The sequence below is a fragment of the Urocitellus parryii genome, chromosome 12, assembly GCF_045843805.1.
Source record: "Urocitellus parryii isolate mUroPar1 chromosome 12, mUroPar1.hap1, whole genome shotgun sequence".
NCBI lineage: Eukaryota > Metazoa > Chordata > Mammalia > Rodentia > Sciuridae > Urocitellus > Urocitellus parryii.
Window position 1 is genome coordinate 51,476,806 of NC_135542.1, and position 11,367 is coordinate 51,488,172.

General features: G+C 41.5%; 1 protein-coding gene across 1 annotated transcript; it reads left to right on the top strand.

Moving 5' to 3' along the window:
- The first annotated feature begins 2,451 nt into the window (after positions 1 to 2,451).
- Cenpa (centromere protein A) lies at positions 2,452 to 9,055 on the top strand. The gene is made up of 5 exons (XM_026405582.2): positions 2,452 to 2,600; positions 6,022 to 6,131; positions 6,807 to 6,884; positions 7,156 to 7,310; positions 7,649 to 9,055. The coding sequence occupies exons 1-4, from the start codon at positions 2,507 to 2,509 to the stop codon at positions 7,288 to 7,290; spliced, it is 417 nt and encodes a 138-aa protein (XP_026261367.1). The 5' UTR covers positions 2,452 to 2,506; the 3' UTR covers positions 7,291 to 7,310; positions 7,649 to 9,055.
- The last annotated feature ends 2,312 nt before the right edge of the window (positions 9,056 to 11,367 follow it).

Below are 11,367 nucleotides of genomic sequence, written 5' to 3' on the forward strand. Positions count from 1 at the left end.
CACTAAATTGGCAATCCTCCTGCCTCAGCCTCCTAAGCTGCTGGAATTACAGGTGTGTACCACCATGCCAAGTAATTATCTACTTTCAATTGAACAAAAAAGGGGCTGAAATTAAAGCAGAATTAATAAGTGAAATTTTGCTTTGTCTGATTAATGGCTATTGAGGACTAGTATCTCTGGATTTCTTCCCTCTGTGTTGACCTGGATCTTTCTGTGATTATAACTATGACTCAATGGATTTAGTAAAAACTTTCCTTTTAAAAAAATAATTATAGTAAAATAGACATAACACAAAATTCACCATCTTAACCATTTTGACATGCACAGTTCAGTAGCATTAATTCATATCGTTGTACAACCATCACCACCCCACATGTCTAGAACTTCTCTCATTTACTCAAACTAAAACTTGGTCCCTATTAGGTAAGAACTCCCTGTTATCTCCTCCTCCCAGCCCCTGGCATTCCATTTTCTGTCTCTAAGAATTGACCACTCCAGTACCTCATATAGGTAGAGTCCTACAGTATTTGTCCTTTTGTGACTAGCTTATTTCAGTCAGTATAAAGTCTTTCAAGGTTCATCCATGTTCATAGCATGTGTTAGAATTTCCACTTTTTAAAGCTAAATAATATTCCATTGAATACACCAAATTTCGTGTATCCATTCTTCTATGGAGGGACATTCAAGCTGTTTCCACCTTTTGGCTATGGTGAATAAAGCTTCTATAAACATGGCTATACAAATACCCACTTAATTATCTGCCTTCAATTCTTTTGGATAGATAGGCAAAAGTGGAATTGGTGGTTCATTTAGTAATTCTATGTTTGATTTCTTGAGGAACCACCATATTATTTTTCACAGCAGCTGCACCACTTTACATTCTCCCCAGCAACGCACAAGTGTTCCATGAAATCACTGATTTTATAACTAAAGATTTTCCTGATTACAGTACATGTTCATAGAACATTTAGAAAATTCATAAGAGCAAAAAGAGGAAGTTAAAATTCCCTTTATTCTAAGTACGACAACATGACTTGAATTCATATTATTCTGAATGGAAAATGGAAGAGATCCTTTGTTTCCCTGTTATGATTCTATCCAGGTGCTCGACAGCCCATCCAAAAGTAGTGCTGATGATTGCCCTGCCTGGACCTCATCCTCAGAGCCCACCATGCTGGACGTCCCAAACCCTAATCATCTGAAAGTTCATGCAGTTAAACTAGCTTCCTACTCTATTTGCAGGGCATCCTCAAGAAGGGTGTCACCCTCTCTGTGTGTAACCAAAAGCTCTGTCCTTGTCCCCGATGCCAATTCAATAATGTGGGCATGGTTTTGAGAAAAAGGAAAAATAAGTTTTGTTGTTTTGCTAGCAGAGGAGAAACATAGGAGACTCCTGTCCCAGAGGCTGTGACTCTCCCCATCAGGAAGAAGGGGCATTTTAAAGGAGGTATTCCAGGTATGCCCTGACAGCATCTTTCACCCCACCCCGCGCGCCCTGATGGTATGTTAGGATTCACTTGTTAATTTGAGAGATATTCACTTCCTAGATCCTCTGGCAGACATTTCCTTGCTGTGGAGCACAAACAACTCAAGGTAATCTTGCTCCCCTCCGCAGATTAGGGAGGAGGAGAAGGAAAAGAGGAAAAAGAAAACTTCTCCGTTTTAAAAATAAGCCTCAGAGCTATATTCAAAAGGCGAAGTGGATCACTGTCACATGTGGGTCTGTTTCCTCATCTTTAAAGCCACCTCACGGTTGATAGAGCTACATAAAATATGAAGAAAGTGACTTGTCAATGAGAAATACATTCTTCAGCCCACGCGGTGGCGCACGCCTGGAATCCCAGCAGTTTATGAGGCTGAGGCAGGAGAATCGCAAATTCATAAACCATGTCAGCAAAAGCGAAGCGCTAAGCAACTCAGTCTCTAAATCAAACACAAAATAGGGCTGGGGATGTGGCCACACTGGCTCAGTGGTCCAGCGCCCCTGAGTTCAATCCCGGATCCCGATAACAAACAGCTCCCGGAAAGAGAAACACGTTCTTCAGCACTGAGATTTCCTTTTTGGCCAGAGCTCACCCATAGGCATCTGTCCTACGGGTCAAACAGCCAGCCCCGTCACAAGCCAGACGCCATTCATTTCTCCAAGTGCTCATTGGCTGACTCCACCGTGGATCCGCCTTTCCCCCGCTTTCCTCCTATCACCGCCGCGGTCCTTCTGTCGGCCCGTGCCCTTATTGGTCTTTCCTGCCGTCGCTCTATGCCGGGCATTCAGAGTTAGCCACTGGGAGTCTCTGAATTGGGGTTTTAAACAACGCCAGCCGTGAAGTAGGCGGGGCGGGAGATTTGAACGGAAGGCGACGCTGACTGGGTGGAGCACCGGCTCCTCAGTGGCCCTCCGCCCGGGCGCTCTCGCGTCCTCTGTCGGTAACCAGCCTTCAGCTACGGGACCGCAAGACCGAACAGGAGCCGTGGGGCGACCGGGAGCCGGGACCCTTTGTGGCCGGCGATGGGCCCTCGCCGCCGACGCCGCAAGCCAGAGACCCCGAAGAGGCGCAGCGCGAGTCCACCTCGCGGGACCCCGCGGCGGGAAGCCTCCTTAGGTAAACCCGCGTGGCCCTTCCCTTGCAGCTCACCCCAGAGCGAAGCATGGAAACGGAATTGCCACACTTCTCAGACGAGAAGGACAAGGCTTGTTGCGGAGCTGACAGAACGGCTGGTCCCGTGGCCTTCCGCTGCCAGTGGACACAGCCTCTGCCTTCCAGCCTCTGCTCCGGGCACGGTCCAGTGCTCAGCCCAACTAAGGGCTGCAGAAGGGGGCAAGGACTGGCCAGACAGCCTGTTCCTAAGACCAGTTCTTCTTGTTACTACACACATTTATCGCGCGCTTACCACTAAACTCTTTTTCATGCATTATCTCATCTTTGTATTGTGCCCATTTTACAGCTTGTGAGAGAACGGAGGCACAGGCAGGCCAGGTAACTTGAGCAGTCACACAACTACACAACTGGTTCTGGTAGACCCAAGATTTTTAAGCATTTGTGTTTGAGGTTTTTTTTTTTTTTTTTTTTTTTGTATGTGTGTGTGTGTGTGTGTTTATTGGCTTGCTTTGGGTGACAATTTCTAACTGCAGTCCTACTCTTAAGAGCTGTCTTTTCAGGTTTGTTTTCCTTCAGTGAGTGTTGGGCCTTAATCAAGACTCCCTGCACTCACCCGCTTCCCTTTCCTGGGAAGTAGGAAGAGTTTATGGTCCTCAGTTTCTTGATTTGGGGCTGGAGTTGGCAAGGGTGGGGACTGCACACAGGACAGCAATAGCTGCTATACTTGTCTTCTGAGAGCAAGGGGGGAAATGTATTTTAGGTGATTTTAAATATTACTGTTGTAAGAAATGTAAAGAAAAAAAATATATATATATATATTTTTTTTTTGCTAAAACATAAGAATTTAACCTTTGCATACAGCCAATTTGCTAAATTCTTTTTTGGTGCTGGGGATTGAACACAGGCCTCATAGACCATGGGCTAGCCCTTTACCCCTGAGCTGCATCCCCAGCCCTTCATTAATCCTAGAAGTTCTTCTATTGCTTCAATTTTTTTTTTTTTTTTTTTTTTTTTTTTTTTAGTTTTTAGTTTTCGGCAGACACAACATCTTTATTTGTATGTGGTGCTGAGGATCGAATGCCCAGGCCGCATGCATGCCAGGCGAGCAGCTACCGCTTGAGCCACATCCCCAGCCCCAATTGTATTTTTTTTTTAAGCAAGCTATTATATCATCCGCAAATAATGATTTTTGACTCTTTTGTGTTTTTACACATTTTACCTCTTATTGATGGTATTGGTGAGACTCTAAGACTGGAAGAGTATTATCTTGGCCATCTTTGTCTTGTTCTCGATGTTAATGGGAGTGTTAAATATGATGTTTGCTGTTGCTTTCCAATGTAGAAGCATCCTTTCTACTATTTCTGATTAAATGAAAAGTTTTGCCTCAAATGGGCACTCATACTTCTTTTGGCAGTCCTGTTGCTCTTGTCTGGTATTGTTGCTTTTCCATTCTCCCCATGACAATTCCATACTTTTTTTTTTTTTCCTTTTCCTTTTTGACATAGGATCTTGCTGAGTTGCTCAGGCTGTTCTTGAACTTGTGATTCTTCTATCCTTTTGCCTCAGACTCCTGAGTAACTGGCATTACAGGTATGCGCTACCATAGCCTGCTCCCCCTCTTCATACAGCTTCAGTCTCCTCACTTAAGGGGTGTTTCCCTGACACCACATTTCCAGCTGCCTAGACTCCCCATTTCTTTCCCTTTTATAACTATCCTTTTAAGTAGTGATTATATTGGCCTTGCCTAGGTATCTGCCTTCCTATCAAAAGCTGCTCCAACTTCTTCAAGGGCTCTTAACCATGTCTTTCTTTCACCTGCAAAAGGGCTTTTTTTGGTCCCCTCTACCTGCACCTAGAATTAAATCCAAATATTAGCATTGGCAAATGTGCTCTAGTATTTATGATCCTCAGAAAAAGGGCAAGGGGATTTCCTTGAGCCCATATTATCAACTCCCTATATTCTCTATTTCTGTTTCCCTTTATAGCTACTCTTTTAAGTAGCCAGACTCAAGTGTACACATTACTCCCCACTTCCCAGTCACCCTTCAACCCACCTCAATCCCACTTTCTGCAGCTATTAACCATACTTGAACTACTACAGCAACTTTCATTTGCCCAATCCAACAGGCAGGTCTATGTCCTTTCCTACTCTGTCTCAGAAGCATTTGACACAGTGGGCCACTTTCTCCTTGAAACATTCTGTTCCCTTGGCTTCCACGACACCATGCAATCTGGCAGTTCCTGCTTGGTTCTCTTGACTGCCTGTGTCACCTCTCTTCAACTCCTTGATATGGGACTTGGCATCTTTTTCTCTTTTATCCCCTGCCTGGTGATCTCATCTATCCCTGTGATTCTAAATACCACTTTTAGAGGCTGGGGATGTGCCTCAAGTGGTAGCGCGCTCACCTAGCATACATGAGGCACTGGGTTCAATTCTTAGCACCACATAAATGTAAAATCAGGATGTACTTTTTTTTTTTTAATTTTATTTATTTACTTATATGTTGTGCTGAGAATCAAAACCAATGCCTCACATGCTAGGCAAGTGTTATATTGCTGGGCTACAACTCCAGTCCCTATTATCTTTAATATTTCTTTTGCTCCATGTTCTTTTAATTTTTAAAATAACTCTAACAATGACTTTTTATAATCAGGCCTCTGGACAAATTCTTTTTTTTTTTTTTTTTTGAACTAACGGTTGAACCCAGGTGTGCTTTTATTCCCAGTCCTTTTTATTTTGATATAGGGTCTCTCTAAGTTACTTGTGATCCTCCTGCTTCAGCCTCCTGTCACCAGGACCACAGGCATGTACCACCTGAGATGAACTTAGCCATCTTTTAATGTCAATGTTGGAACTAGAAGTTGAGCCAAAGGCTGTGACTCTATAACCTGCATTCCTGACACTGGCACTGACTTATGCTAATTCTAAAGCTCATTGGCCTCTAATGAACTGTGGCCAACTGTCTTCTCTTCTCTAGGCCCCAGGATAATCAAGACAAGGGTATTGTAGGAGACAGTATCTGATTCCTTCCAGCTGTTAACAAAAAGGCCTAAAACCAAAATAAATGAGTTTTCAATCTAGTGAGAAAGATAAGAGAAATACCAAGTACTGTGGCGCCCAGAGGAGAGAGGCAACCCGTCTGTTGGGAAGGGCTTGGGTTTCAGGAAAGGCTTCATGGAAATGTTAGCACTCAAATCTTAAAGGAACATTCTTTTTTTTTTTTTTTTTTTTTAGTAAATGTTTAGCAACTATCTGCAGTTTTCTAGTTGCTAAAGAGTAGTGAATGAAACATTCTGCCCTTGTGGAGCATACTTGCTCACAGTCGCAGCCTAGTGACTTGACAGTTGATCTGTCTCAACCAACTGTAAGGCATCACCCATTTTCTACTGCACCTTCTCTTCATGATCCATCTGTTTTGTTTAGGTTCTTCCTCTCGTCAACATAGTCGGAGAAGAATTCGCTGGATTAAGGAGATCAAAAATCTACAGAAGAGCACAGACCTCTTGATAAGGAGGTACCCCTTCAGCCGCCTGGTAAGCTCCAGGGAGCTTCCCACCACTCCATGCCACCCTCTTTCCTTTAAATTTCCCAGATATGTAGGACCCTACCATGTCTTACCTAGGTGACTAAGTTACATATTCTTTAACCTGGTAGAGAACTCCATCTTCTGGAAATATGAGCCCTCCAAAGGCCCTCCAACCTTGCAGTTCTCTCTGGAATTGATACCCCCACTACCTCTACTTTGAAACTGTACTTTGACTATAGAAATAAAACACTCTCGGGCTGGGGTTATGGTTCAGAGGTAGAGTATTCGCCTCGCATGTGTGAGATCCTGGGTTCGATCCTCAGCACCACATAAAAATAAGAAAATGAAATAAAGGTATTATGTCCAACTACAACTAAAAAATAAATATTGAAAAATAATAAATTGATGTTTAAGAAAAAGAAAAGAAAAGAAATAGAACTCTCTCATCCACCTACCATTTGATCCCTTTTCCTACCCTGGAGATTGCCTCCTTATCTTCCTACCACCATTTTCTAAGCTCCCAGGAGTCCATACCTGCTGCTGGTTGGGCCCTAACATTAAGGGCCAGGACAGATTGATGGAGATGAGAATTCATGGGAGACAGTTGGAGAGAGTCTGTCTTCCCTTTAATCTCTCTTTTGTTACTCTACTCCTCCTGATCTCTGTCCCCACTCCTCTGCAGGCAAGAGAAATATGTATGAAATTCACACGTGGTGTGGACTTCAGTTGGCAAGCCCAGGCCCTGTTGGCCCTTCAAGAGGTAAGAAGGGGCTCAAATATCACTGGTGAGTGCTGAGAGGGGGAGAAAGAATATTCCAGAATCCCATGGGACTGCCTGTGAAATATTAAAGGCTGGTCTGACCTCCTGAAGACAGTGACATATTGATGAGGGTTTGGAAGAGATTCTGTGTGGTGGCAGCAGAGCTTTTTAGTCATTCCCTCTGTCCTTTTTGAGCTCTCAGAAGTGCAACAGGTCTCCAAAGAGCAGCCTGTGCTTTTTGTCTGTGTCTGTCATTTTCTCTTTTGCCCAGGCAGCAGAAGCATTTTTAGTTCACCTCTTTGAGGATGCCTACCTCCTCTCTTTACATGCTGGCCGAGTCACTCTTTTCCCCAAGGATGTGCAGCTGGCCAGGAGGATCCGCGGCATCGAGGAAGGACTTGGCTGAACTCCTACAGCACTGTCTCTGTAAGTCTTTGTGGCTCACCAGAGAGCAAGTACACTGGGGGAAGACACCCAACTGCTCAGCCTTGGGGCAGGAATTTCTCTGAAGGATCTTCCTTCTCCATCCTTAGTTCCCTGCCCTCTCATCTTGCCCCTGTTCCCTAGTAATACCTTGGCCTTTACTTGACTGCATGGGAGTCTGTGGCTCATGCCCTTTTGAATAATGTCAAATATATTTTTCTCTCATCCCCCAAATCTCAGATAGAATTTGACAAGGAACAGATTTCCTCATTTTTATTTAAAGAAAATGTTTTCTTACTTTTGAAAATGCCTTTTTAGTAAATGTGACTCCTAAATTTCAGGGATGTTACCTGGGACTCTCTGGAGCTACAACTAGACCCAGTGGTGTCTGAGGTGCTACCTGGATTTTGTTGTCTCTGAGCGGTGTGTGACTGTTGCCCTTTAAACTTTCTTTATGAAGGAGAAGAATGCATGTTTCCTCTGTAGCAGAGGTGTTATAGGAGACAATCAACACAGTTCCAAAGGCCTGAAAAGACTTAGTTGGTGTGTTACTCATAAGACTCCTAAAGGATTTTGAAGACATCACATCTGTCATGTTATAGGAAAAGGATATTTACTTTGTTTTAGATCTTTCTGTACTTTATGCATTTTTTAACCATGTGTATATTTTTACTGTTATTGAAAATGAAAGGGAAGAATAAAAATAAATAAAATTTTTTTTAAATGTAAGGGAAAAATAAGAGAAGAGCACTTCCATTTGTTACCTTAAAGGACCCAACTCTCCTCATGTACAAATCTCTGCCTTCCAGATTAATATCATTAGTGACTGTCAACAAATGTGTTGCTTTTCAAAACTAAATTGGGAGTTGATAATTTTTTTGTTGTTGTTTGGTTTTGGGACTAGGGATCAAATCTAGAACCTTATACATGCTAAGCATGCACTCTACTCCCAGCCTGAAATTTTTCTGATTCTTTCTAGCAAATTTCTATCAAAATAATTCAGAAATTCTCTTGTAGAATTTAGCATTTTATTCTTAGTTGTAAATCATAGAAATATCATCCATCCAAGATTTTGTTTTATTCTAATTTTTTTTAAAAATTTGGGGTACTGGGGATTGAACTCAGGGACAATTAACCACTGAGTTACATTCCCAGCCCTTTTTATTTTTTATTTTGAGATAGGGTCTCAGTAAATTTCTGAGGTTGGCCTTGAACTTGTGATCCTCCTGCCTCAGCCTCCCAAGTGTCAGGAATTATAGGCGTGTGCTAACAAGGTACCCGTCATAAATCCAGGATTTTAAAGTGTTTTTTCAATGCTTTTATAGGTGTTTTTATAGCTTCTTTGTGGAGAAATAATAAAAATAATTCTTTAATAAAAATATTAAAATGAAGTTATTGTTTTAGCACATGGAGATTATACCATATTTTTTGTATTTTAACATTAAGTTCCTCAGTTGCACACCATTTGCAAACACCCACAATTAAAATGAGAATCAAGGGATGTAGTTTTGCCTCTGAAGTAGAAATGAGCAGGTAAAACCCTCGTCCTGTTTCTAAATGCAATTTAAGAAATTTCCTGAGAAATGAAAAATGCCACCCAAGGATCTGAGAAATGTGAGTGATGAAAATGAGCAGTGAGTGCAGACTATTAATAATGATGTTTTGGTCAGCTAAATTCAGAGACAGACCAAAGGGAAGCACTGAATTTTACTGCTTAATAAATTTTAGCCCTTTGGAAAAACTTCTTGTTTGACATCAATTCATATTTATGCAGACATTTGAATAAAGCTTATCTAACCATGAATATATTTAGTGTTCTTGTCAGAGTATTATTGATTAGAAGATTATAGTAGACTTTCTGTGGTTTTCTTTGACATTTCTTTGCTCTTGAAATTGTACTTAGCCGTATTTCACTAGGCCAGGCAGGACGGTGCTTTCTGTATCACATGGTATTTGTATGATAACATGAGAATAAGTAATTTACATCATGATAATTAATGTTATAGAGTGTTACAATTTACTGTAAATTTTGAACACTTCTGTTGTTCAATTTTTTGCGTGTGTGCTTCTGTACTTTCTGCGTGATTTTTATCAGCATTCTTACCTTTCCACTGAATTTTTTCTGTTTTTATATTTTTAACATAAAGTATTTTTTATTATTTTTTTTTTTTAAATGCCGGGCGCTGTGACATAGGCCTGTAATTCCAGCAGCTCCAGAGGCTGAGAAGGAGGATCATGAGTTCAAAGGCAGCCTCAGCAACAGTGAAGCACCAAGCAACTCAGTGAGACCCTGTCTCCAAATAAAATATAAAATAGGACTAGGGATGTGACTCTGTGGTCAAGTGCCCCTGAGTTCAATCCCTAGTACAAAAAAAAAAAAAAAAAGATTCTAACATTTTAATCAATTAGTGGTTCACTCAACAAAACAGAAACCACTTTAACTACTTCAAGCAAAAAGGAATTTGAAGAAGGGATTGGCTATAATCACTTCAGGAGTGAAGGAGGAGCAAAAGGAAAGAGGACAAGGATCAAACAACTGCCAGGGCCCAAAGCCCATCCTCACTGCTGCTTTGCAATGCAGGCCCCTGCCACTACTGCATTGAACTGTATCAGTGCTACTGAGGAAGAAGTCAGAAGCCCCATTTTGCCTGCTTCTGCTGGTGCTACTGCTGCTGCCACTGCCTCCACCAAAGGCACTTCCAAAACAGGAAAGAAAATGTCTCCTTTGTTCCTCCCACCTTCCAGGACCCCCTAGCATCTCACACTGGCAGAACCTAAACAGAAGCACCTTCAAGGGAGCCTGGAAATGTAATTGGCTAGCTTCTAACCCTGCTGTGTTACAGAGAACTTGAAAAGGTGGGAATGGGGCTTGGAGCCAATAGGTGGAATTAGCACACAACCCACCCTTGTTTCATGAGTGCAATACCATTTTAAGGGCATTTTATTATAAGTTCTTGTTTTGCTGCATAGTTTGTTTTCCCTTAGTTGCCTTACCCCTATGTCCTACATTTGTTCTAGTCTTTCTTTTACTTCTGATATGTTCCTTTGATTTCTAACCAGCCTTGTGGGTAAAATGGAAAGGAAAAAAAAAGCTCATTGGGAGTTCTGAGCAGTTTAATGGGACTTGTTGACTTTTGAGATTTGCTGTGAAGTGATCAGGTGAGCCTTTTGGTAGGGAATCCCCTGACTAGACACATGCACAGAGAACAGTCATCCAGCCTTCGTGGAAAGCTAAAGCCTAACTGCTTCTAGGGGCTGAGTGCAGAGGGAGAGCTGAGAATACCCATATTCAAAGTTTACTATGCATAAGCCTACTTACTATCCCTGGATTTGGCCTCCGTAAGTCCACAGACCCTCCATCACGTCATCTCTTGAGAATAAGGACCCATCTATGGGGATGGAGAGAGGCAATCATCCAGTGAATGAGTGGTAGGGGAAAAATGTCCAAAGATTTGTTTTTTTCCTAAATGGCTTACAACCAATCTTCTACTTTAGCCAAACATTTCCCCCAGTTGCAAAAGTATTTGATAACTCTCAGTTTCTGAACATTATGAAGATTTTGCAGTGTGGATCCTGATAATTTTCCATCATCTACTGCTACCTTAGGATTCTATAGTCTATGAAATCAGTTTCTACTTGTTTATTTGCTTTTTAACTTTCAAAAAATTTTTTACTGTTTTGCATCTCTTGTTCTCCCCATCTTTGTGAATTGATGTTGATATTCTTACTCCGTATAGAATTACATATTGGCAGTATTCTTTTTTCACATGAAAAAGTTAATTTCTTGGTTTTTTGGGTTCTGTTTTTGCTGTTGAGATGTTAGTTGTCAATACAATTGATTCTTTGAAATTAATATTTCTGCAATATCATTTTGTTATGGCTAAGTGTGGATTTCTTTTTAATCTTGCTTGATATTCACTAGGCTTCTTGAATATGGATTGATGTCTTTTCACCTATTCTCAACTATTACTGTTTCAAATATTTCCCCATTCTCTCTTCTCTCCTCTCCTGAAACTCTAATTGTTGGCTCTCTAGTCCTTTTTGTTATGTCCTCTGATTT